Raw genomic sequence first — 27,293 nt, forward strand, 5'->3', positions numbered from 1 at the left:
AGCATCTGCAGACACAACCCTTATGCTGCTGTATGGCAAATGCTCAAGGGCTATTTTAGGATTAGGCAACTATACCTATAACAAATTCTCATATCTGAAGACTCAAGCAAAGTTCAGCTACAGGAGGAAAGAGATAATTTTTGCTATTAGCTCAATCAAAAGACTACAAGTTACTTATTTTTAGATATGGCAGGAAAGAGGGAACTCAAGATTTAGGTAATTATGTGACTTGAGGAAGGAAAGGTGTCTGCTCAGATGAGATGGCAAGGGGAGATTTTGTTAACTGTTAAAGATCTCATTCTTTAGCTTGTCTGAAAACAACTGATAGACCAGACAGCGGTAGGAAAAAAACTGTCAAGAGCAAATGTCAGCTTCACTAGAATTAACAGCAGATCATTTTATGAAAGGCTCATCAAATACTCAAGAGCTCATTTTAAGCTGTTACCATCTGAAGACTCACTGAGCCTCCCATGCATTGGGCAATGTTTTTGTTCAGGTTAGGCAGAGGGCTCTAACCACTTCTTCAATATTCACTTTTAAACTCCATGTACTTCTTTTTAGCCAAGGATTTGACACCTGCCGTTGAGGAAAACCCCTTTATAGCCAATCGTATTCTAGATGAAAACACCTATACTGCTGTGTACCCTAAAGAACTTTCCCAAAGTTGCTCTGTTTTCAAAAAAAAACACCAACATTAAGACAACATGGAAAAGTCCTAACCTCGTCAAGAGGAGTCCCAACCTAGTCAGTCCCCGGGTCATTGACTCTGGATCTATTTGCTTCAATAAGTAAATCATTAGTACATGTACACACGAGTTTCATAGAATCTTGTCTGTTTCCTGGCTGCAATCTTTAGACAAATCAACTTAATAAGGGCACTGAGGATTTTTCTTCTTCAAGCTACTGACCTGGTAACCTTGGAAGAAGTTAAGAATTTCCTTAACTCCAGTATTGTAGGCCAGGCCCTGCATTCTGACCACCGTGCCAGGCTGTGGAGGGACACCGCTAAGATTAGCAGCTGTAGGGAAGTAGCCAAGACTATTAGGCGAACCTGGGGGGCTAAAGGGAGAGAAAGCACAGTGAACCAATAGGAATAGACAATGTTGAATACTTACTCTAAAAACATCGGTTACTTAAGGAAATAGACTTTCTCAAGGTGACCTTTCTTATACTTCTCAGAGCTATCTTTCCTAAGACAGGTAAGAACACCGTAGGAATTCTGTCTCACATTTCCACAAAAGCCGTAAGGTGAAAGGTAGTGAAGTTAATGCAGAGTTACATGCAGGCCCTCACCACATCTCTCTGAGATTCGTAAAGAGAGAGAAAAGAGAGAAGGCCTCACCGTCACTCCACCACAAAGCACCACTCCCAAGGCCCAGATAATTGATGATTCATTGGCTAGTTATCAGGAATACTAAGACATGAAAAGCCATGAATACAAAGGACTAATGGGAACCACAGCCACAGAGACCAAAAGTACCCAAAGTGATTGCTCCAAAGAATAGTCCATTCTACCCATGTATATTATACAAGCAAAAGTACAGCATAACAATGTTATAGCAAAACAAAGTGCTATAGTGCCCATGAGTTATATTTTCCAACCTGATCTTCAAAAATGGAGGTGGGAGGAGTTGGAAGGGATACATAACAAAATAAATCTATCACCATTATCATGAGTTGGGAAGGATACATAAACAAAATAAATCTATCACCATCAACACAAGGGGGAAAATTGATGAACAGGTTGTCTGGTTTATACCCAGAAATTACCTCCAAGGAGCACAAGCCAAGTGAATGCCTAACATTATGTGGCAACTCAAGTAACTGTTGATACCCTATTATACAATTAGTTTCACCCTGTTCCCACCCAGTGTTTTCTACCACAACTGGTGGCCCAATATCCATAATTGAAAATACATACAGGAAAATTTTTTCAAAAGCTATTAGCTCAAGGAGTAATATATAGACTTACAGCTTTGGACTATTAACCTTTATTCATCTTTCTAAATACATAATTGTCCCATTTGAAAGACAAATAAACACATAATAGAAGGGACTAAAAACCTTTAAGATTATCTATGCTACATAATCCTAACATATGGGTTAATAGGAATGGTATCAGATGTGCCTCTAGTTCCAGGCTACTGTTATTAGCAAAGTAACCTTGAGCAAGTCACTTAATTTCTCGGAAATTCAATTTCTTCATTTGCTAAATGGGAATAATTAGCACCTTCCTAGTTTCACAGGATTGCTTTTCAGATTCAATGATTTAACATAAACCACAAAATGCTGTAACATATTATCTCATTCTTGCTATTTCCATGGCCATGATTCTATTTAATATTTCATCATTTTTAAAATAATGGGAGCCTGAAAATATTACATGACATCAAGCTGCCCATAACTTTTTATGTCACTACAGCAATGGTCCTCAACTAGTTTGCAAACTACAATCACTTAGAGATATTTTTTAATTTTACAACTCTCTATAATGAGATCCTATCCCAACAAGTTAAAAATCAGAAACTCAAGAGAGCCAAACCCAAATATTAGTATATCAATGTATTTTAAAGGCCTCCAAATTATCCCAATGGAAACCAAGGAGCAAAACCACTGTTTAGAGACTTCAAGTCAGTTGATATGCAACTATGAGACTAAAGAGAAGGAATGCTGAATTTCTGGTCTGATTAGGACATCACCCATCATGCAGCCATACATTCTCGATTTGACAGAGGTGGAAACAGAAACTAAGAGTTAAATAATTTCCCAACTAGCCACACACAACCAATTAGCTCCTTTACAAACTAGAGAACCACCCAGATTTAGCTTCTAGAACAACTCTTTCCCCCTATACAACCAGCATTCGTTTCAAGACTGTATTTGCTCATGTCAAACACCTGATAGACATTGAATCTAATACTCAATGACCATCAAGACCTATCCACATACTTTGTTATTAGTTACTCAGACTTTTCCATACTACATATGAAAGTCAGGTCATTTCCACAGTATGCAACTTACTTTCACAGCTTTGTCCTGGCATATTCTATTCCCTTTGCCTAAAGATCTTCTATAAATTAAGTCTGGGGTCTCTAGTACCTTCAAAATATAATCAAGATAAAAATAATAGCCAAGATAAAAGTTATACAACTAGAAATGTAAGGTTATAAATAATAATTATATTCAGCATCTAAGACAGTACCAATTCTGATGAAGCTTAAATACAACACAACCTGGATTCTCACCCTTATTTCTCCCAACTATGATTACTTTTCTATACAAAGAACCATAAGAAAAATTAAATAAACCATATTATCTACCTGATAGAGCATAAGAATAAGAATATTCCATCAACCTAAATTCTAAATTTCAAAGTCTTTCATGGATTATCAAAAAAAGAATCAACAAAAAACAATTTACAGAAAAATGACCAGACAAACACGAACCTGTATGTAGAAAATCAAAAAGAATTTACTAAAAAACTACTAGAATAAACCAGTTCAGCAAGGTTATGTGATACAAGATCAATATACAAAATAGATCAATTGTATTTCTATATACTACAATGAACAACCAAAAGTAAAATTGAGAAAACAATCGACAATAGCATAAGGAAAACATACTTAGGAAAAAATTTAACGAAGTACAAGACTTGTACATTGAAAACTACAAAAACAAAACATTGCTAAAAGAAAAAAAAGATCTAAATAAATGGAAAGAACTCATGTTCACAAATAGAAGAATTAACATGGTTAAAAAGGCCATACCACCATTGATCTAAAGATTCAATACAATGGCTATCAAAATTACATCTGGCTTTTTTGCAGATATGGAAAGGAAATGCACCCAGAATAAACAAAACTCTTGAAAAAGAACAAAGTAGGAGGACTTATATTTCACAAATTCCAACCTTGCCATAAAGCTACGGTAATCAAGACAATGTATAGATCAGCAGCAGGGACCAGTTTCATGGAAGACAATTTTTCCACGGACGGGGAGGGGGGATGGTTTCAGGATTCAAATGCATTACATTTATTGTGTCATCAAACCTCTCTGGCTAATGATAATCTGTATTTGCAGCTGCTCCCCAGCACTAGCATCACCACCTCAGCTCCACCACAGATCATCAGGCATTGGATTCTCATAAGGAGTACAACCTAGACCCCTCGAGAGTACAGTTTACAGTAGGGTTTGAGTTCCTATGAGAATCTAATGCCACCGCTGATCTGACAGGTGGTGGAGCTTATGCAGTGATGAGAGCAAGAGGAGCAGCTGTAAATACAGGGAAGCTTCAGATTAAGCTCCCCTGGCTTGCCCGCCATTCACCTGCTCTGAGGCCTGGTTCCTAACAGGCCACAGACCAGTACCCATCCATGGCCTCGGGGTTGGGGACTATAGGTATAGATCAATGGACTAGCATTGAGAGAAAACACTTTTACACTTAGCATCAATATTTTGAGGGAAGAGTTTCCATCAAAGCATTTTATTTGTATGTATTACATTTGTATAAGAAGAATCCCAGGATTTTCCCTCTGTTTTTGCCTTGCTTTTTTGTGGTCCCTTGATGTCAGCTGAGGTTGTCAGTATGATGAAACCAAACTGACAAGAAGATGGGAGCAGATTATGCTGCCATTTTTCTAGATTTTTCAATTGTACATGAAATCTGGGGCTGATAACTCCACATTTGTATAACCTGCCTATGGGATTCACAAAAATTTCCCCAGCTCTGTGATCAATGATTTCAAATTCGCCATTGTAACCAAGCTTCATCACCAGTTAGAAACCAGACAATGATTTTGGAGCATGGCCCAATAAGAACCTGGAATTTGCCTTTCCTTTCGGCATCAGTGATGTTCCTGAGAGCATCAACCAGGGCATACATGCACACCATTATGGTGGCACAGAAAGATGGCAAGAAGAGCTGGTCAGTTAATTTTTGACAAGGGTTCCAATACAATTCAATCTGGAAAAAATAGTCTTTTCAATAAACAGTGCTGGGAACAATGGAGTATTCATACACAAAGGATGAATTTAAACCTCACATAATAGGCTGGGCGAGGTGGCTCATGCCTGTAATCCTAGCACTCTGGGAGGCCGAGGCAGGAGGTTCACTTGACGTCAGCATTGGAGACCAACCTGAGCAAGAGCAAGACCCTGTCTCTACTAAAATGGAAAAATTAAGCAGGCATGATGGCATGCTCCTGTAATCCCAGCTACTTGGGAGGCTGGGGCATGAGGATTGCTTGAGCCCACGAATCTGAGGTTGCTGTGAGCTAGGCTGATGCCACAGCACTCTAGCCCAGGTGACAGAGTGAGACAACATCTCAAAAAAATAATTTAAATTAAAAAAAAAAAAAAAAAAAAAACCTGACGTAATACAAAAAGTTAACTCAAATTGAATCATATACCTAAATTGTAAGGAGTTACTCTACAGAACACTTAGAAGAAAACATAGTAGTAAAACTTTATGATCCTGAGCTAAATATGACACCAAAAGTATAAGGAGAAAAAAGATGAAATAGATAAATTAACTATCAAAATTTAAAACTTTTATACTTTAAAGGACACCATCAAGAAAATGAAAAGACAACCCACACACTTGAAAATATTTGTAAATTATATCTTATAACATCTCATATTTAGACCATATGAATAAATTTTGAAACTGAAAAAAAAACACAAACCAATTTTAAACTGTGCAAAGGATTTGATTAGACATTTCTCCAAAGAAGGTATACAAGGGCTAAGAAACACGTACAAAGATGTTCAAAATCAATAGTCATTAAGGAAATGCAAATCAAAACCATAATGATAGCAAATTCACACCCATGAAAATGGCTAAAATAAAAGATAATGATGACTGGAAAGGATGCAGAGAAATTAGAATTCTTATAAATTGGTGGGAATGTACAATGGCGAAGCCTCTTTGGAAAACAACTTGGTAGTTTCTCAAAAGTTAAACAAAGTTATATTGACCCAGAAATTCTACTTCTAGGTACATATCCAAGAAAACTGAAAACCTATGTCCACACAAGACATTGAATGCAAATGTTCACAGTAACATTCTTAACAGCCAAAGTGTAAACAACTCCAAATATCCAACAACTGATAAATGGACAAACCAAATGTGGCATTCCTCTACAATGGATTATTTAGCTATAAAAGGGAGGAAGTACTAATACATGCTACATGAATGAGCCTCAAACATTATGCTAACTGAAAGAAGTCAGCCACAAAGACCACATATGGTATGATTCCATTCATATGAAATATTCAGAATAGGAAAACGTATAGAAACAGAAAATGGGGCTGGGCGCAGTGGCTCACACCTGTAAGCCCAGCACTTCGGAAGGTCAAGGCAGAAGGATCACTTGAGCCCAGGAGTTTAAGACTAGCCCAGACAATACAGCAAGATGCTGTCACTACAAAAAAAATTTAAAAATTACCTGAACGTGATGACATGTGCCTACAGCCCTAGCTATTCAGGAAGCTGAGGTGGGAGGATCACTTGAGTCTGGGAGTTAGTGGTCGCAGTGAGCTATGATCAGGCCACTGCACTCTCCAGTCTAGGTAACAGAGACCCTGTCACAAAAATTAAAAAGAAAATGGATCATAGTTGTTTAGGGATGAGGGAAGGGGAACAGTGAAAGGAAGGAAGACAAATGAGAATTTCTAACTAATGGGTACGAGGCTTCTTTTTGGGGTAATGCATAATTCTAAAATTAGACTGTTAAATTATGTAAAAGTTAGATTGTAAAATTATTCTAAAATCAGCCCAATTCTACACTAAAAACCATGGGACACTTAAAATGGGTTAATTTTATTAAATTTTCTCAATAAAGCTGTTATAAAAATTATGCACCTTTGCTTTATGGCAGTGGTTTAGAAAAATATAAGGATTTCAAGTATGAAATTCTCTAACCACACTCCAAATAAGAATGTAAGTTCATCAAAAGAGGACTATACCAGTAATTTATCCTAATCGTTATGTTGAATCATTTCTCACTGTTTTAGGTTCTTACCTCCATTATATCTTTAATATTAAGGATATAATCTCAAGTGCCAATATGTATTAATGTCTCGTGTGTGTACATGGTATCAATAATAATTTAACTTATACTCAAAAGTTCAAATATTGACAGAACCACAAAGGAATCAAAGGGTTAAGGCCAAATGAGCAAGTCAATACAACACTGAATTCAAAGGTTCTAGGGTGTTGGAGAGAACGGACCACCTGAAATAAACAAGACGACTATATTTGGGCTGAGTAGGAAACCCTGTTAGGGTTACTTGAACACGCAATGAACTGCGGGGGTGTGAGAAGGAATGAAGGGAAAAGGAAAACAATATATATGAGAGGGGCTTTTTGAAAAGCTTATATTCAGAAAACTGCTAGAATATCACAGTTGGAAAGACACGAATTACTTAGGACCACCGCCAAGACTCCTTGAGCAAGTTACACGAAAATCATGTTAAGAAACTGTTGAATGAAACACAGGAGTGAATATGCTATAAAGTTGTTGAAGATTTCCTCCACTGCAGTACTTAATGTCTTCTTTACATATGTAGGTAAAAATTTTTTCTACAATGCAGAGAAAAATTCTATTTCCGTGACAAATTATGACTTCTTTTGCTTTGAAATTATGAGTCTTGCTATTGAAGCTTCCATTTATTTGCACATGCTCACAGCCCATTATTGTTATGCCAATATCAATTTAATTGCCCAAGATTCTGTTGCCAGACTATCCAAATATTTCTTCCTACTTGTATTTTCCCCAGATCCTAATTTATATTGCCTAATTTTATAATCTAAATGGAATCCTAGCAAGTAATACAAAATTCTTTATAGAATGAGACATATTGAGGGCCAGGAGGCCTACCACATCAGCACATAAATATACACTTTATTGATAACAAGCCTACTACCCATCCATAATTTATTTAATAATTACAAAACACTGGTAATATTAATGTTATCAAGTCATCTTCCAAAATTTTAGTAATAGTATGACAATTTTCATAGTATTAATAATTTTGAGGACTTGTCATATTTCACTGGAGAAGAAAGGATCAAAGCATTAGCTATCCTCTTAGATTAGCGATTAGATTAGAGAACCATATTCTCCTTTCTGGATGAGTCAGAATACATTACTGTATGAAATGCTCTGAGAAGTCCAACAGAAAGAAATCTGGTTTTCATGCTTTGCAAAATTACCGCACAAAACCTTTTCATTAACATTCACTAATACCCTTAGTGTTAGAAAGACAATATATTTGGAAGTGACTGGAGACATCATGGTTTCAATCCTTGCCAGTGTAAAGCCTGGAGTCAATTTTCATGTAGGAAACCTTTAAATAAACTTTAAATTTTCATCTGAAGTTAACAATCTCAAAAAGGTTTAACTTTTCAGTATTTCTTATGGATTTAATACTGCAGCTGTCTATGGATTCTGGTTTTCTGTTACTTTCTTGAAGGGCCATACAAGTTTCTTTAGGCATGTGCATCTACCCATTTGTAGAAAGTTTAAGTAACCAACAAATATAAAAATACTTTGGCACAAATAAATCTTCGAAGAATCTATTTTACCTAAATAGTCTGCAAATTCATGTATTGTCAAAAAGGTTTAGTAACTAAATTTAAATTTACCCCAATTACAAAGATTACATAACATAAACACCATACTACAGTTATAATGTTGTGTTCAAAATATACGGCAAAGTGGGAAACGGTATACTCAAAAGAATTGCCCATTTTTTATTTGAAAACTAAATCTTATCCGAGGTGTTATTTTGAAAACAGTCTTATTGCTAAATTGCAAGTATAAAATAACAACTGATCCTCTTATAGGTTCAAAAAAATTAAGTAATATTTGACTTTAAGAAACAAGCAAAATACACTATGGTCCATGGACATCTGGACTTTTACTTCTTGGCAAAGAAACAGAAAATGATAATTTTCAGATAGGCACATTTACAAAAGTTATTCTTTTTTCTTTTCTTTTTTTTTTTTTTTGAGACAGAGTGTCGCTTTGTTGCCCTGGCTAGAGTGAGTGCCATGGCGTCAGCCTAGCTCACAGCAACCTCAAACTCCTGGGCTTAAGCAATCCTACTGCCTCAGCCTCCCGAGTAGCTGGGACTACAGGCATGCACCACCATGCCTGGCTAATTTTTTTCTATATATATTTTAGTTGGCCAGATAATTTCTTTCTATTTTTAGTAGAGATGGGGTCTCGCTCTTGCTCAGGCTGGTCTCAAACTCCTGACCTTGAGCGATCCACCTGCCTCGGCCTCCCAGAGTGCTAGGATTACAGGCGTGGAGCCACTGCGCCCGGCCAAAAGTTATTCTTTTTAAAGAATTTTTTGGCCGCCATTTTTCAAATGTATTTTTGTCCTGTTTTTGAATAGGAACAGGGTACAACATTGGAAGGTACAAACATAGAAAAGATAGTAAGACTATCACACCATTACCCACAACAAATCAGAACATCTCAAAAGCAACTTTGTTCTATATTCTTGGTTATCACTGGCTACTTTTCCAGAGACATTTTACTAATTATTTTGAACTTAAATTGAAAAATGTTTACTAATAAGGCCATTTTGGTTTTGGAAAAAAAAGTTTTTTTAAAGTAATTTAAAAGGCCACATTGGCATTACAGTAGAGAACAACAAAAGTCACTAATCTGTATTGTCAAATGTCTATTCTTTCTTTGGGCCAACTTTGATTTCTTATATATACCAAAAATAATGTTTTAATAGAGCAACATAGGCAAAATAGGGTCATTGTGTTTACCAAGAAGTGCATGTGTTTAACTTCTGCTTAAACTGAAGTTATTTATGCTTTAAAAATAAGGTACTTAATTTAAAGGTATATTTGACATAAAAGGTTAGCAGGTAAAAAATGATCTCTAGGATCTGTGCTTTCTGGGAGGTGGGAATAGTAGGGGGAGAAGCAATAGCAAAAGATGAAATAAGGCTGGCAAAATATTGATATTGTTGAAACTTGGTAATATTCTCTCAACTTGTTTGCAAAAGTCTAAATTTATATTGACATGTATAATATGATCCCAATTTTATAAGAAAAAATCTTTAGAAAAATAAACTTGTACATTGAAACCAAATCTTATCAGATGTTTCAAGTGATTATTTTTCCTTGAGATACATTGTACTTGCTCATTTTCCACAACGTTAAAATGAATTTTAAGCATATTTGCATTTTTATTCCCAGACCTGCAAATTACATGAATAAAGTTTTTAGACTAGCAAATGACTATTTCCTATATGAAAGCTATACTGAATTCTGCCTGATAGTAAAGAGTTGCCCACAGCAGATGTTCTTCCTTACATCACTTAGAAATATCTTCCAAACTAACGACACCAATTGGACATCAGACTGAGGTGGGGGGTGGAGGAGGGGATGGGGGTATGCCTACACAATGAGTGCATTGCGCACCGTTTGGGGAGCGGTAACACTTGAAGGTGCTGACTCGGGAAAGGGGAGGTGGGGAAAAAAATATGAAACTATTGTTTTTAACTTGCACTGTTCACTTAATAATTTATCATGAATATTTCCCATATTATTTCATATCATTGTACAAGAAATAATGTATACATTATGAGGACATACTGTATCTAACAAGATATACTGTTAGACTCTTTGATTCTGTAAAATTAAATTAAAAAAAAAAAGAAAAAAAAAAAAAGAAATATCTTCCAAACTAAAAAACCTGAGAGTCATAATCATAGCCACCCAATAAAATTATCTGGCACTTCTCACAATATTGCTTCATATTGCATTACTATTATTATATTCTAGTGTCATTTCATTGTATGCTAAATTCTCATTTGCATTTGTAACACTAAATACTTAAGATCAAAAAATTTTTCTTAATCAACAATTCTTTTCTTGGCCGGCGCAGTGGCTCACACCTGTAATCCTAGCACTCTGGGAGGCCGAGGTGGGTGGATTGTTTGAGCTCTGGAGTTCGAGCCCAGCCTGAGCAAGAGGGAGACCCTGTCTCTACTAAAACTAGAAAGAAATTAGCTGGACAACTAAAAGTATATATAGAAAAAATTAGCCGGGCATGGTGGCACATGCCTGTAGTCCCAGCTACTCGGGAGGATGAGGCAGGAGGATTGCTTAAGCCCAGGAGTTTGAGGTTGCTGTGAGCTAGGCTGACACCATGGCACTCTAACCTGGGAAACAGAGTGAGACTTTGTCTCAAAAAAAAAAAAAAAAAAAAGTATTCTTTTCTTGGTCCTATCAGAAAAACCAATAAGCATATTAGAAAGTAAACTGGTTGCCAAATGTTAACATTGGGATAGACTAGGCAGGGTGTACATGGGATCTCTCTGTACTGTTCATTACAACTGCATGTGAACCTATACTTATCTCAATAAACATTTCAATTAAAACACTAATCTGGAACAAGAAGAAGTAAAAAACAGGAAATGCAGTCACCTCGCAGAGGCTTGATACTCTTTTGGTTCAATTGCAAAGAATTCCAGAATAGAACACAAACACTATGCAACAAACCAAACATCGAAAAATGCATCAATATTACAAAATAAATATTCATTGCTTAGGTAAAAATAAGCTGACTTTACAAGAAATTATTAACACAAGAAAGAAAACAGTTTTTCCCCACCATTAACGTTTCACATGAACATGCAAATAAATAAAACAATACTCATAAGAAAAAATCAGTCTTCTCTTACTCCCTCTGTTGGCTAAAGATGTTACTTGTTATTAATTGGTGTCCTACAAAAGGCAAGACAACACATACAAGACATTTACATTATTCCACATTTGAAGAGCACATTTCTCATCCAAAGGAAGGGGAAAAAAATTCCATAAGGAGAAAACAAAACCACGTGAGGCACACATGCCTCCAGGCACACTTGCTCTTCAAGATCAGCATCTTGGCTATTGCAACGGCTACATATTTAGACTGCTAAAAACTCATTTAACAGGAAAAAGAAAAGCAATGCTTTGGTTTGTGTTTTCTCCTTAAATATTCCTCAAGTAATCCAAATCATTATGAAAAAAGGCACTATATTCTCAGGGCAATGAGACTATAAAGTTTATATCCCCCCCAAAAAAAATTTTTTTTTTTTTTTTTTTTTTAATAATTTAGAGACAGAGCCTTTCTATGTTGCCCAGGCTGGCTTTCAACTCCTGGGCTCAAATGATCCTCCCATCTCAGTCTCCTGAGTAGCTGGGACTACAGGAACGTGTCACTGCACTCTATGTCCAGAATTTCAAACATAGAGGAGATAAAACAGAGACAAGGGCCCTCTAGCTGAAGGAGCCCTTAAAGTCACTGACTGTGCCTGGGCACAAGTTCTGTCAGCTACTATGTACCAGATAAAGTCCATGTTTTATTAATCATAATATTCCTAGTACACCACACAGAGAAGGTGCTCAATTAGTTTGCTCAGTTAAAATGAAAGTTAAAAAGAGTTAATATAATTAAAAACAGTTTAAAATAACCACTTTTTTAAAAGGGCATTCTTTTAGAAATCTGCAAAATACATTAGCAACCTAATACTTTAAAGTAGTGTACACATTGAATTAGTCTGAAGTCAAACTGATATTTCACACTTTTTCTTAAAGGAGAGAAAATGTTTTAATTTAAAAACAAAGACAAACTCCAGACGTTCTGATTAATATCCCTAGAGTATGTTGTTTCAGATTTCCTAATTATCAGAGAATAAGCCAAAATATACTTGAACGTTTACATTACAAAATTTTTCAATAACCTCAAGCACCCTATAGTCACGTCAGGTCAGAAATTAATGTTGTTCTGCCAAAACTGTAAAATATCTTGTGTTTGGAATTTGCTCTTTAAATTAGTCCAGATTTTGTAGTATGAATAAGAATATATAATCCCCATGTTTGAATAATTTCACGTGTTTGTATAACTTCGCTGGAATTAGGGAAACGTAAATTAAAATAATTAAACACACTAGGGGTTAATTTTGAAGTACTAACCTAAGTATAATGCACATGAGCCAGGTGCAGTGGCTCTTCCCTGTAGTCCCAGCTACTCAGGGAAGCTGAGGAAAGAGGGCTACTTGAGCCTAGGAGTTCAAGTCCAACCTGGGCACCATAGCAAGACCCTATCTCTAAATATATATAAATATATACATACACACATATATATATATACACATTGCATATGACCTTCAATTGAAAACTTCTACTTCTATAACAATATCCAACAGAAATATAAACAAGTGTATAAAGAGCAACATAAGCTTTTTAATAGAGAAAAATTTAAAGTGTAGATGTCTAAAAATAAAGGAACTGTTTAATTATGCTGTTATTAAACATGGGATATTATGAAGAAATTACAAGAATGAGGTATTTTATAACTATATCCTAGGGAAGAACGCCATGACACACTGCCAACCTGAAAAAACAAAAAAATAAAAAGGAACAAATGGACAGTGCATGTTAAGTATGCCATGTTATTTAGAAGTATGTATATGTATATTACCAAACTGATAATAATGGTTCCTTCTGGACTTGGAGGTATGTAAATGGGAGTCTTTATGTTTACTCACTGTACTTCTATACTCCTAGAATTAATAATGAGCACATTGCAAACTTTGAAACTATTAGTAGAAAAAGATTAATCTACAGGCAGGTATCCTAAATTACAAGACCTATTAAGACACAAATATCAGATCCTACTTACTGTCTTTGGGGCTTCAAGATTTATGGTCTCATTTCTAAGAGATTCCTTCTTATAACAGTACTCGCATGGCAAGTCAGTGATGGAACTGAATGCTCAGCAAGTATGTATTGTAGACACAAAAGCTGCACCAGGAATTCAAAGGCACAATGCATTCCACTCCTGACATTCTGATGATGTAAGAAAGGTAAACAAAGAAATTCCTATAACCAGAGCCCACCAGCAGCAAGTGATTGTCACTGGGTCCCAGAGAAGGTGATACATTGGGGTTGGGCTAGGTGCCTGGCATAGTGCTCAACCATGAACAGTTAACTCATGCTTCTGAACCTTTTCAAGCCTTCAAAAGATAGCTAGCTGACAACTCTCACCGCTTTCTCTCTATTCTTCTTCCCCAGTAGAATAAAGAATATTTTCAATAGCGTTAATGTTTTAAAAGCTCCTAACAAAATAAACAAATGCAATTAAAAGTGGCTATAAACTTCACTGCTACTATTAAACACTAAAGGTCTTGCCCTCTACTACAAAACTCAATGTTGGGGGTTGGGGGGGAGAAAAATACAATGCAACAGAGCTACTATAGGGATATGTTCCAGGCCACTTATCAAAAACCTCTCATATTAGTGTACATACCGAAAACATTTAGTCTAAATAGCTTGGGAAGAAAAATCAAAGTCTGGCTGGGCACGGTAGCTCACACCTGTAATCTTAGCATTCTGGGAGGCCCAGGTGGGGAGGATTGATTGAGGTCAAGAGTTTGAGAACAGCCTGAGCAAGAGGGAGACCCCGTCTCTACTAAAAATGGAAAAAATTAGCCGGGCATGGTGGCGTGTGCATGCAGTCCCAGCTATTTGGGAGGCTGATGCAGGAGGATCCCTTGAGCCCAGGAGTTGGAAATTGCTGTGAGTTAGGCTGACGCCATGACACTTCAGCCTGAGCAACAGAGTGAGACTCTGTCTCAAAAAAAAAAAAAAAATCAAAGTCTGGTAAAAATGGCTTTGTTTTATATTTTAAATTGAGCAATATTGTTTATGCCAACATTAATTTTATTTTAATAAACTGGTTACTGGCTAAACAAAAAGATATTTAAAATATTTTTTGGGAAAAAAAAAACGAAAGGTTATTCATTTGTCCAGCTTCTCTAATGTGGGGGAAAAAAAAAAAAAAAGAATCGTTATTCATTATATATCCAAGTGAGAATCACAGGCAATCAGACTTGATAGGGACTATAAAAACTTGGTCAATCCCATTTTATAAGCTCCAGAAGTGTTTAGCAAGAGACTCACCCCAGTCAGAGAGGTAAGACTAAAACTCAGGTCTCCCAACTCCCAGACTGACATTCTCTCCATTACACCCTACTACTTCCCAGAAATTGAAAACAACTAAAAAGAATCAAAGACTTAAAATACACTGATTCTAAGAAAATACTGAATAATCTAATTTTGGATTTGTTTATAGTAAAGATTTAGGGGGAAAAGAATACAAGCCCTGCAAAATTTAAAGCAAAATATGAATTCATGCTACTTAAAAATACAATTGTTCCCTTCAGGCCAAAGCTTTGTCATTACAAACAAAGACAGCATCCCCATTCCCCCACATATATTAATAATTGTTTCCGGCCGGGCGCGGTGGCTCACGCCTGTAATCCTAGCACTCTGGGAGGCTGAAGTGGGCGGATCGTTTGAGCTCAGGAGTTCGAGACCAGCCTGAGCAAGAGCGAGACCCCACCTCTACTAAAAATAGAAAGAAATTATATGGACAGCTAAAAATATATATAGGAAAAATTAGCCGGGCATGGTGGCGCATGCCTGTAGTCCCAGCTACTCGGGAGGCTGAGACAGGAGGATCGCTTGAGCTCAGGAGTCTGAGGTTGCTGTGAGCTAGGCTAATGCCACGGCACTCACTCTAGCCTGGGCAACAGAGTGAGACTCTGTCTCAAAAAAAAAAAAAAAAAAAATAATTGTTTCCATTAGGAATTTTCCTGATTTGCGATTCATTTGCATGATATCGCCACCCTATTGCAGTGATTACAGAGCTACTCAGTTATGGTCCTATGATAGGAGGAGTAAAAAAGTAAAGTCGTACACATAGGTGACCTAAAAGATCACACTGTCAATATATAGTTAAAAAATAAACTTCTTTTGGTTTGTCTTGGAACGACCTTCTTGGTCTGAGATATGACCAGAAGCTGTTGCTTGCCGTGCTAATCTTCAACGTGGCAGACAATATTCTTTTGTGAGCTCGGGTACTGGCTATCAAAGGAGTCCTTTGTTTCCATCTGTCATTTCCACTTCCCTCAGAGCCTTACCTGGGATAGTAGGCCGTGTAGTTCATGAAGAGCTGGGTGCCCGCTGGGTAGTATGCTGTAGAGGGCTGCAATGCTCGTGGATTCAAAAGCACAGAGGGCTGATAAATGGCAGCTTCGGTAGGAATAACTGCTGCAGGAGCTGGAAACGTGTAGGAGGGAGGAGACAAACCTAAATAAGCAAAGGAGAGAGAGTCTCTTGAGACATGTTTGTAACAGCTGACACATACGTGCTGGTGCTAAAGCCATAAAGTCACTGTTCCATCTATACATTTTAAATAAAGAGACCATCATGGTTCTTTATACCATCCCAACTTCCTTTTCATTATATAGATAACACATAGAAGTGATCCTGAATGCCACACTGTCAGCCTAAAGAAGCATTCTTAGTCTCAAATTTGGGGGGGAAAAAAAACATCAAGTGGATTTCCAAGTCTTCTCAATCATTTCACAAAGTGATTGTTTTTTTCACACTCCCAGGTGCCAGTTACCACAAACCAACCTTTAGAAGAAAGAACCATGGAACTGACATTTAGTGTAACTTCATATTAAAGCCTAGATTTTTTACATTTGAGGATCATGCTGCTGCTCCATCTTGCTGTCTACCTTTCAGTATAGCATAAAATGGAACACGTTACGATAAAACATTCTTCACCAGTACCATGCATTATGCCAAAGCACAGGCTGTGAACTGACCTAAAGAGTAATCCACTTTGCATTATTCCCACCTAAAGGAGAAGATGGGCTTTCAAGCTAATCTATATCTTCAGACCTATTTAAAAAAAAAAAAAAAAAATCCAACCTGGGAAATAGCCCTGAAGAAATTGATGCTCAAGTCTTCCCGAGAGTCAGCTGATAAAAAGCTGGCTCAGATTAAATAGAAAATGACCCAAAATTCCTCTGCTTTCCGGTAAACCAACATATTTTAGGCTTGATAACTCAGACCAGTTGCTGCTATTCATTAGCTTTCGCATGTGAAACGAACACAACTATCCACCAGGCCATCTGGGGTCCCTACTTTACACACTTCATACCTAGAACCACCAAATTTTGCAAAAGCAAAGGCCCAAAGGATAACTTATTCACATGAAAATTTCCAAGATGACGTCAAATTGTCTTTTGTTCTTAAGAGTTTCTACATTTCTGTGAAGATGTATATGACAGCCAGCTGAATATGGGACATAAACCAAAGACCAACACATGGATCTCACATTCAACTTTGGGTGCCTCTTCCATATCACCAAAAACTGTGCTTGATGTTAGATACCTAAAAACTTCTAAATTATGATCCCTGGCCTTAAAGAGTTTACAGATGTGAAACGAGTAACATAGTATTTTTTAAAAAAGAGCCCACAAAAAGGCCAACAATAAAAACTGAGGCACTTAAAGTCTTAGAGAAAGTTATATGGCCTGTGCTCATAATATGCTTTCAAAACTGTGAGGCAATTCATTATATAACAGTGCTTCATACCAATAAGACAAACCTAGATAGTAGGTATACATCTGTTCTGCTTCAAAAGAAAGAAACGTAGGAATTTTTGATAACCAAACAAATTAGGCTGCTAAGCTTTGGGCATCCCTCAGCTGAAAGAATAGCTATTCTTATATTCCTAAAAGAGCACCAATTACAAAAATGAAGTTGATCTTAAAATGTTCCTTCATAATAAATTAAGATGACAAACATTAAAATGTCAAGGAGTCTTTAGCAACATTTCTTTGTCAAATTCAACAGGACATTCTTCAGTGGGGGATGATAACCAATTACTATTTTGATTGCTTTGGTCCTTGAGATTAGATCAAAAACATACGCAATTTCTCTAAATTTTGTGGTTTCCGTATAATTAGTCAATTATCTAAACTGTGTTGGCAGGGAAAAAAAGGTCCAGTACAACAGGCATAATATTAGTACGTATAAATTGGAATTCTCCCATGCAAGTACTAACCAGGCCTGACCCTGCTTAGCTTCGGAGATCAGACGAGATCGGGTGTGTTCAGGGTGGTATGGCTGCAGACTAAATTGGAATTCTGATTTTTAAAAAAGAAAACTCTTTCACTAAAAAGGCAAACAGCCAAATTTTGGTTAAAATTTTTGTCCTCATTTTTGGTAAGTATTAAAGGTAACCAAAAGTACAGAAATATATATATTTTTAATAAATGTAAGGGGTACAAATGCAGTTTTGTTATAGGGATATACTGTGTGGTGGTGAGATCTGGGCTTTTAGTGAAATCATCACCAAAAAATATACATTGTACCCATGAAGTAATTTCTCATTCCTCACTCCCCTTCCACCCTACAGAAATATTTTCTTATGTGAAACATGCATTTTAAGTTTTTTTTTATTTTAGGGTTATGGGGGTGGGGGAGGAGGGAAGAAATTAAAGTCTGATGAAGAAAGTCTATAATGACCAGTTTTCCACCAGGAAGAGGCAAGTACAATATCACAAAAGAAGAATTTGGATCACACATGATGGAGAAATTCCTTTACCTGACAATGCATGACAGATTATCACTAAAGGATATCACAAAAGCTACTGACATTATCAGTGGTTTATGGACAGAAGACATACAACTAGGATTGCGTTAGGATACCTTCTTAACTCAATTATAAATTTTCAAAATTTGATACTCATTAATGATCAACTCTAAGATAATTGCCAACAGCAAGCAGCAGGTAAATGGAATATTAGTGTTTAGAACCTCTAAACACCAAAGGAAAAAAAGGATTAAGCCCCACCAAATACTCTGCAAATAATACTTTATCAAACAGGATTATTGGTATAGACTCCCCCGCCTTTTTTGTTTGTTTGTTTATCTGGTACAGAGTCTCACTCCATCAACCAGGCTAGAGTAGCTGGGATTCTAGGCACATGCCACCGCGCCCAGCTAATTTTTCTTTTTTTTTTTCTTTTCTTTTTTTTTTTTGTAGAGACAGGGTCTTGCTCTTGCTCAAGGCTGGTCTTGAACTTCTGAGCTCAAGTGATGCTACTGCCTTGGCCTCCCAGTAGACCCCTCTTCACTAGAAAATGATGTCCACAAACTCCCCAGTTTCTTGGAGTCAAGAAGATAAATCCAGTTTATTTTCTTAGCTATCTTTGAACTGCATTCCAAGTACTACATTCTTTAAGCATACCCAACAGGCCTAACAAGGTATGTCTTATTACCTAGTAAAAACTGTGAAAAAAGACTCAAGTATTAACATTAGATTCCCAAATATTTCTTAGTCACTAACTAGAACTTGGTCTTTAGACTACAGGGCTTATTCCTCTCAAACAGGATTCCAGATGGCGTGCACCCAGGTGCCAATGAGCAAGAGCATGGCTTGAAATTAAGCACTGATCCTGTGATCGAATGAAAACTTTGGCTAATTCATTTACGCATTTTTTATATTTTTTTCTAACTTGCTCATTCCAGATATCCTGGCAAACAATAGAAATGCTCTCCAGGTTATCATTTTCAAAAAATACTTGATGTTCAAAAAGTTAAACATAAAATTTGCATCAAAATTACTCTTCTTAAAACTTAATGTGTTTTAAAAAAAGAAAAAAGATCCAGCCATATTTTTATTTTACCTTTAAATGCGTATAAAGATTATCTACATAGCCAGGTTGGCTCCCAGAGTCAGTGCTTATCTGGAGCACACTAAGCTTCAGAAATCAAGTGCTTATCACTGTAAAAGCAAGAATATAATTTGAAAGGAGGTATTCGTAGCATCGCTAATTATAGGTGTCCACAACCAAGGTCTTAAATGATTACCAGATACTACCGATTTCAGATGGGAAAAAGCCTTATGTAACCACCTCACCTGCCTCAGAAAGAACCAGGGGCACAGAAAGTTACGGAAGCAGCTCAAGCACCTACCAGCATATAGCGTAGAATAGCGCCAAGACCCAAGAAAAACTTACATGGTAACTTACATGGCGGTGGGGATAAGCCATTTCGATTTAAAGTGCCCCCCATTAACACAAAGTTCATCTCCTCAGCTGAACACTGAAAGACTTCAACATATCTGTCCTTCATGGTTTTTTTATGACACTTCTGTGCAGCCATAAATGCTCTGTCCGCAGACTTCATCTGGATAAAGGCATCTCCTGAAGGGCGGCCCTGAGTGTGTGGGGGAAGAATAAAAACAAAAGGAGACTGTCTCCTTCAACAAGGAAATAGTTGCTTACAAAACATGCAAAGTGACAATCACCCATAGTACATTTTAGCCACGAAATCTGGGTGACAGTGTGATCTACTAAAACCTGACTTGTATTTCATCACCTAATCACCAGAACAGCCCACAAAACCTAGAAGAAACAGTTTTGAGAGCTCATAGCTGAATGTGAACCTTTTTGGTTTCTGTTAGTTAGTACCGGATTTCCAGTGTTTTCAAAGAGTCTCCTTGTGACTTGTAGTTGCAAAATACAGGATTGTATATTGGGTTTTTTTCCCTTCTGAAAAATCTGATTAAATCTCATTCGATTGAGAAAGGCTAGTAACAAAACCAGTATTGAAGCTTTAAATATCCTCCTACAGAAATCAGAACAAACCAATATTCTCTTTCGGCGCTCTGTTCCAGTATGTCACTGATGTGTCAAACCCTTTCACTTTTCCCTCTTCCATGAAGCCTAGGTTAGTATGTGACTTGGGAGCTGCAAGGCACAGTGATGGTTGGTGAGAGCTGTGTCATCAACCTCGATTGGGAGCCCTGCTCTCATCCACTCCCTTGCAGCTCCACCTTAAACCTTGGTCAGACAGGTGTTCGTAGACATTTTTATTAGTAATAGCTTACTAAGATACCCTATTAAAAAAACAAGCCTATAGATTTCCGTTCTGAAGAACCAGAACATCTTAGTTTTATAGAGTATGAACATTTTATGGGGGAGAAAAAGACAACCAGTGTATAGGACTGCTTTCTTATTTTATGGTTTTCGCTAAAAGTCTCTTAGGGACTATTTAGTCCAAATTATTACCATGCAAGTTACCATAAGAGTTACCATACCAGGGAAATTAGCAACGAACCCAGTCCAAGATGGAAACCTAACATCTTCAAGGCAGCTAAGAGCTCATCTATCATCAAAGAAGCATTTTCTTCCCAAGTGTAATCACAACAGGCCACTTGGATCACCGAGAGGCAAATCTGTCTACTGTTGTTAATCAAAGAGTAATGGGCCCCAGGTTATTAGAAAGGGCGACTAAAAAAGAAACCGAACAATTCCCTGGTGATACTGTTTTATGGAGAATTTTATTCAAAGGACTCTTACCAGGGAAGAACACTGAGAGGGTCAGATAACAGGTTGTATAACAAAATTGACTTATGAGTTATGAGCATGTGCTGATATAGCAAACTGGTATAGAGAGCAAGGGCTCAGAATGTTTTCTGATTCCTTGTATCTACTGTCATGTGCTTTCCAGTAAGACAAGATTACAGTTATGAAAGTGACCAAATCTCCAAGTGAAAAGAAAAGGTGGGAAGTTAAAAGTTTAGGGAAAAAATTAGTATTTCCAATATAAGCCTATATGCAACCCATAATGCTCAAAAAATGTCTTATTTTCGTTTTAGCTTTTTTTTTTTTTTTTTTTTGAGACAGAGTCTAGCTCTGTTGCCAGGGCTAGAGTGCCATGGTGTCAGCCTAGCTGACAGCAACCTCAAACTCCTGGGCTCAAGCAATACTTCTGCCTCAGCCTCCCGAGTAGCTGGGACTACAGGCATGCGCCACCATGCCCGGCTAACCTTTTCTATATATTTTTAGTTGTCTGGTTAATTTCTTTCTATTTTCTTAGTAGAGACGGGGGTCTCGCTCTTGCTCAGGCTGGTCTCGAACTCCTGACCTCGAGCGATCCTCCCACCTCAGCCTCCCAGAGTGCTAGGATTACAGGCGTGAGCCAATGTGCCTGGCCTTATTTTCAAAAATTATTACAACTTTGTTTTTAAAGAATTCCAAAGTTTTTTTTTTTTTTTTTTTTTTTGAGACAGAGTCTCACTCTGTTGCCCAGGCTAGAGTGAGTGCCGTGGCGTCAGCCTAGCTCACAGCAACCTCAAACTCCTGAGCTCAAGCGATCCTCCTGTCTCAGCCTCCCGAGTAGCTGGGACTACAGGCATGCACCACCATGCCCGGCTAATTTTTTCTATATATATTTTTAGCTGTCCATATAATTTCTTTCTATTTTTAGTAGAGATGGGGTCTCGCTCTTGCTCAGGCTGGTCTCGAACTCCTGAGCTCAAACGATCCGCCCACCTCGGCCTCCCAGAGTGCTAGGATTACAGGCGTGAGCCACCGCGCCCGGCCAAGAATTCCAAAGTTTTAAATATAACTACTTGGCCTATGGGTTTTTAGAAATTTATTCTGTTTATGATAGCACAAAATACTGTTAAATTTTCAAGCAAATATGACTTATTTAAACAAAAATCAAGTGACACCAAACTAGGGAATATTTCACATTTGCATACTGAAAAAATTCAGTTAGATTTTGATAGAGGCTTCTTAGCAATTCATTCATTAATACATCTGAGTGCCTATTATGACACACATCCTGTTCTAGGTAGTATGGACACAAGTCCTAATTGAATTTTTTGCATTCTACTGAATGTAGTTTGATGTCTAACATATACATAAAATAAGCCATTTCTGAACAGTCTATGGATACAAAATGCTCTGGAACACAGGCATGCTTCTTTGTTTACATATATGATCCATGTTTGCTTTCACAATACGAATGGCAGAGTTGCAGAGCTCAGTAGCTTCAACAGGAAAAAGTGTATAGAAACTGATAATATATTTGGCTCCTACCTGATGCTATTGATAATTTTATATGTGATAATGGAATCGAGCTGAAATTGAATTATCATACTAATGACAGCATTTGTTCTAGAGTTCATCCTAAAGACCTCTTGTATTTACGATTAAATCTTTCCTTAAAGACTTACTGTATGACTGAGGACTATTCGTACATTTTTATTAAGAGAGTGCTTTTGATAAGAATAAGCAAGTAGGTTTTCCATAAGTGACTTTCTTACCTGGTGATTCAATACCATGTGAACCCCATGAGTACGAATATCGGTGGAGAACTCCCCCAGGAAGTCCAAGATGTCCTCAATTGTGGCCGCATAAGGAAGACCTCGAAGGCGTATACAGTCTCTGACATTTGTAGGGGGCACGAATTGCTGAGGTAGTACTGGAATAATGGGAGGGGTTGGAAGTGGAATGAGAGGGGCCGAGGAGAATCGATTCAGCACCTGTACTCGAAGCAAAACAGAAGTGATTTAGAGCCTTGCTTCTCCTATGCTGTCTGCAGACCAGCAATGGCATCCCTGGCAAGTCTGCTAGAAATGCAGAATCTCAACTTCACCCCAGACCTAGTCTGTATTTGAACAAAATGCCCAGGTGATTCCTAAGTACATCCAAGTTTAAGAAGCAATGATAGAGAATGAGAATCATGCATTTTAGCTATGAAAGCATGATACTCACTCTTGTCAAATACACACTCAACACAACGCACTTATATTAAGGATATGTCTACCTGGAAAAATGTGTCACTATGTACTACCTTGAGACAAGTATCCTTAAAGGCTGCCACTTTCATAAAAACCTGGACATATGGCTAAATGTGGACTTCTGTATTAATTTATTAGATTCCATTAAGTACATAGTGTTCCCCTGGATATTACTTTCATTCTCTACCTCCAAACCCAAGAAATAGAAAGAAAATGATCGCGTAAAGGAACCACAGCCCAAACAATGAATTTGGATTATTTTAAAATATAATACTGTGTAATAGCACAAGACCAACTGGCTGGATAATGTAGAAATTGAAAAAAAATCATTTGATGACCATAAAGATAAATAGCCACATAGCAATTTAGTTTCCATGTGAATTTGAGACAGTGGCAAGACAGTGGATCTTCAGGGTCTTAAATTCATGGATTCAGTTATCTTGAGAATGGATGGTGACCTGTCAGGTAACTTTGGGGCAAAGGATTGCTCCTAGGTAAAACTCATATCACAAGGCTCTTGTCCACTTTCGTCTTAGTTTAGAGCATGCCAACTAGCTCACAATACTAGGAGGTAGTCCTATGCAAATGCCATTTGTGGCATCCCCAGGTTTTCTGAGCAACTTAACCAATGCCTCCATTAACATCCCATAAACTGAAAACATAGCAGGATCAACGAACCCTTCCCCAAAATGTACACTAATTTTCTGACTCATATCCTGTTCAGCTGTTATCTGAGTAAGAGGTGACAAAAATCAAACAGCACAGCCAAAGAAATGCCATGACAAAGAGACAGTAAGACTTAATTTATGCAAACAATCTAGATGCAGCACAAACAATAGAACAAGAATAGAAAAAAATTAAGATAGTTATAGAAAAACTCAGGACAGGAAATGGGTCAAGCACCTTACAATACCTGCCAAATAGGAAGTGCTCAAATACTGATCCAATGACATGATTATCAGTAATGCAGAGAAGACAGTGAAGGAGCCTAGGACTGCTACAACACTTGTTAAGTCCGTAGAGATGGACATGTGGAGAGAGAGCACATCCAAAACCATCTCAGAGACACAGAGAGATAGCCTACTCTATTCCCAAACCAACGTACAGTAGGCTAGGGCCTGAGGTAGTCAATCTAGACCATGATTTTCATGAAACTGTTCTTCCAGTTAAAGAACTAAAATAAAGTCTCATTGTGCTTTTTCTTCTTGTTTGGGAAGAATGGATATAACATTTGAAACCTCAAGCACATGTCGGATATTTTAGAGATTGACAATTCATGACACACATTTTTAACAAGGTACAGATTTAAACTTCGCTGACCCCTGAAGACATGTTCAGCAGGTAAGTCAAAAATAGTTGTAAGGGGCCGGGTGCGGTGCTCACGCCTGTACTGCTAGCACTCTGGGAGGCGGGAGGCGGGAGGCGGAAGGATCCCTTGAGGTCAACAGTTCAAGACCAGCCTGAGCAAGAGCGAGACCCCTTCTCTACTAAAAACAGAAAGAAATTAGCTGGACAACTAAAAATATATAGAAAAAATTAGCCAGGCATGGTGGCGCATGCCTGTAGTCCCAGCTACTCGGGAGGCTGAGGCAGGAGGATTGCTTGAGCCCAGGAGTTTGAGGTTGCTGTGAGCTAGGCTGATGCCATGGCACTCTAGCCAGGGCAACAGAGCGAGACAAAAAAATAGTTGAAAGGCTTGAGATTCTATAGGTGGGTTTCATGCCTGGATCTTAGGACATGCTAGGGAAGTGATTGCCCCATTTTATGCCAAAAAAAAAAAAAAAACCACCTCTGAATTCTGAAAGCTAGTAAAACAGTAGAGGTCACCAGCAGGATATGAAACTGGTCAAGCCTTTTGGGAAATAATTTGGCAAGACATTAAAAACCTTAAAGTATCACACTCTGTATCTACAGAAATCAATCAGAAATTGACGACTGTTTTAGAAACATGTTTATGTAGGAATTTCATATGGTAGGTAAAAACGACCTAAATGTACAACACAGGAATTGAGATATTAATTAATTTATTTTTTTTATTTATTTATTTATTTTTTTTTTTGAGACAGAGTCTCACTTTGTTGCCCAGGCTAGAGTGAGTGCCATGGCATCAGCCTAGCTCACAGCAACCTCAAACTCCTGAGCTCAAGGGATCCTCCTGTCTCAGCCTCCCGAGTAGCTGGGACTACCGGCATGCACCACCATGCCCGGCTAATTTTTTCTATATATATTTTTAGCTGTCCATATAATTTCTTTCTATTTTTAGTAGAGATGGGGTCTCGCTCTTGCTCAGGCTGGTCTCGAACTCCTGAGCTCAAACGATCCGCCCACCTCGGCCTCCCAGAGTGCTAGGATTACAGGCGTGAGCCACCGCGCCCGGCCGAGATATTAATTTAAATATGAAATTTTTGGACACGGGTAAGCTTTCAAAATATGTAGTTTTAAAACAGAATACAAAAGGACAGCTACAGCAGTATTCCAGTTTTATAAAAACATAGTGTGTTTTCTGTGTGTGTGTAGGATAACGGTGACTATTTTTTGGTTATGGAATGAAGACGATTTTCATGTACTTTCTGTATTCTCCAAGTTTTATTTTAACATAATGAATAATGTAGGATTATTTTCAGAGATAAACACAAATGAAAGCAAAGATACCAACATACTCTTAAAAACCAACCTGCTGAACTTCAGCTGCTGTGCTCCTGAAGAGTTCAATGTACCTTTTCCCCAACAAGTCCTTATGCTTCCTCAATGCGTTCTGTGCATATTCCTCACAAGCAAAGAGTACAAAAGCATCCCCTGTCGGCCTCCCATCCGGGTAGGTGACAAAGAGAATGCCTTCCTTCCCCCCAGTGATGGGGCAATGCTGTCCAAAGAAGGCCACCACTTCTTCAGCTGTGGCTGTGAAAGGGAGCCCCCGCATGCGGACAATGACTTGATTTTCCTTGGAGAGAAACTGGGCTACCTCATTCGAGGTACCTAGGGAAAACAAATATTAGGAAGCATGGAGACAAACAGTTAAGACATCAACTTTACCAAATTTAAAATAAAGTTTCTGGCAATGTTTTGAATTCATAATTAAGACACTAATTCCTACAGAATTCATAACATACTAGGAATAAGAATTCTGTTTTCCTAAATTTTAAATGCTGCCCTTATTTTTGTAAAACATCCTCTTAATCTAGGAAGCTAGCTGGACAATTAAATCATGGACCAATCACCTACACTTCCTATGGAGAGATAGTAAGTCGTCATGGTAGTTAAAGGCACAGGTCTTGGAGACAGAACGCCGGGGCCCAATTTGGGCTTTCCTGTTTACTACAGTTTGACCTTCCTCAAGCTTAACTCTGTGCCTTAGTTTCTTTGTACATAAAACTGCCTGCCTTATAAATTATGAGAATTAAGTAGGTACAAGGCACTTTGGGTTTTGTCATTTTCCTGATTACTTTTTTTTTTTTTTTTTTTTTTTGAGACAGAGTGTCGCTTTGTTGCCCAGGCTAGAGTGAGTGCCGTGGCGTCAGCCTAGCTCACAGCAAACTCAAACGCCTGGGCTTAAGCAATCCTACTGCCTCAGCCTCCCGAGTAGCTGGGACTACAGGCATGCACCACCATGCCCGGCTAATTTTTTTTTCTATATATATTTTAGTTGGCCAGATAATTTCTTTCTATTTTTAGTAGAGACGAGGTCTCGCTCATTGCTCAGGCTGGTCTCAAACTCCTGACCTTGAGCGATCCACCCGCCTCGGCCTCCCAGAGTGCTAGGATTACAGGCGTGAGCCACCACGCCCGGCCCCTGATTACTTTTTATTAAGAAAGATT

General features: G+C 37.7%; 1 protein-coding gene and 1 pseudogene across 5 annotated transcripts in view; both read right to left on the reverse strand.

Moving 5' to 3' along the window:
* ESRP1 (epithelial splicing regulatory protein 1) overlaps window positions 1–27,293 on the reverse strand; it is a 60,281-nt gene that overhangs the window by 11,661 nt on the left and 21,327 nt on the right. For 2 of the 5 annotated variants that reach the window (XM_069465486.1, XM_069465485.1), the window contains exons 10-14: window positions 26,152–26,453; window positions 23,001–23,219; window positions 19,915–20,101; window positions 16,003–16,171; window positions 909–1,059 (exon numbers count right to left, since the gene is read on the reverse strand). In XM_069465486.1, coding sequence (XP_069321587.1) covers window positions 909–1,059; window positions 16,003–16,171; window positions 19,915–20,101; window positions 23,001–23,219; window positions 26,152–26,453 — 1,028 coding nt within the window. Of the gene's footprint in view, window positions 1–908; window positions 1,060–16,002; window positions 16,172–19,902; window positions 20,102–23,000; window positions 23,220–26,151; window positions 26,454–27,293 lie in introns of all 5 variants that reach the window. The other 3 variants (XM_069465484.1, XM_069465488.1, XM_069465487.1) reach the window with 3 other exon arrangements.
* Window positions 4,484–4,891, reverse strand: LOC138381885 (small ribosomal subunit protein uS8-like; annotated as a pseudogene).

This window comes from Eulemur rufifrons, chromosome 3 (assembly GCF_041146395.1).
Source record: "Eulemur rufifrons isolate Redbay chromosome 3, OSU_ERuf_1, whole genome shotgun sequence".
NCBI classification, from domain to species: Eukaryota; Metazoa; Chordata; class Mammalia; order Primates; family Lemuridae; genus Eulemur; species Eulemur rufifrons.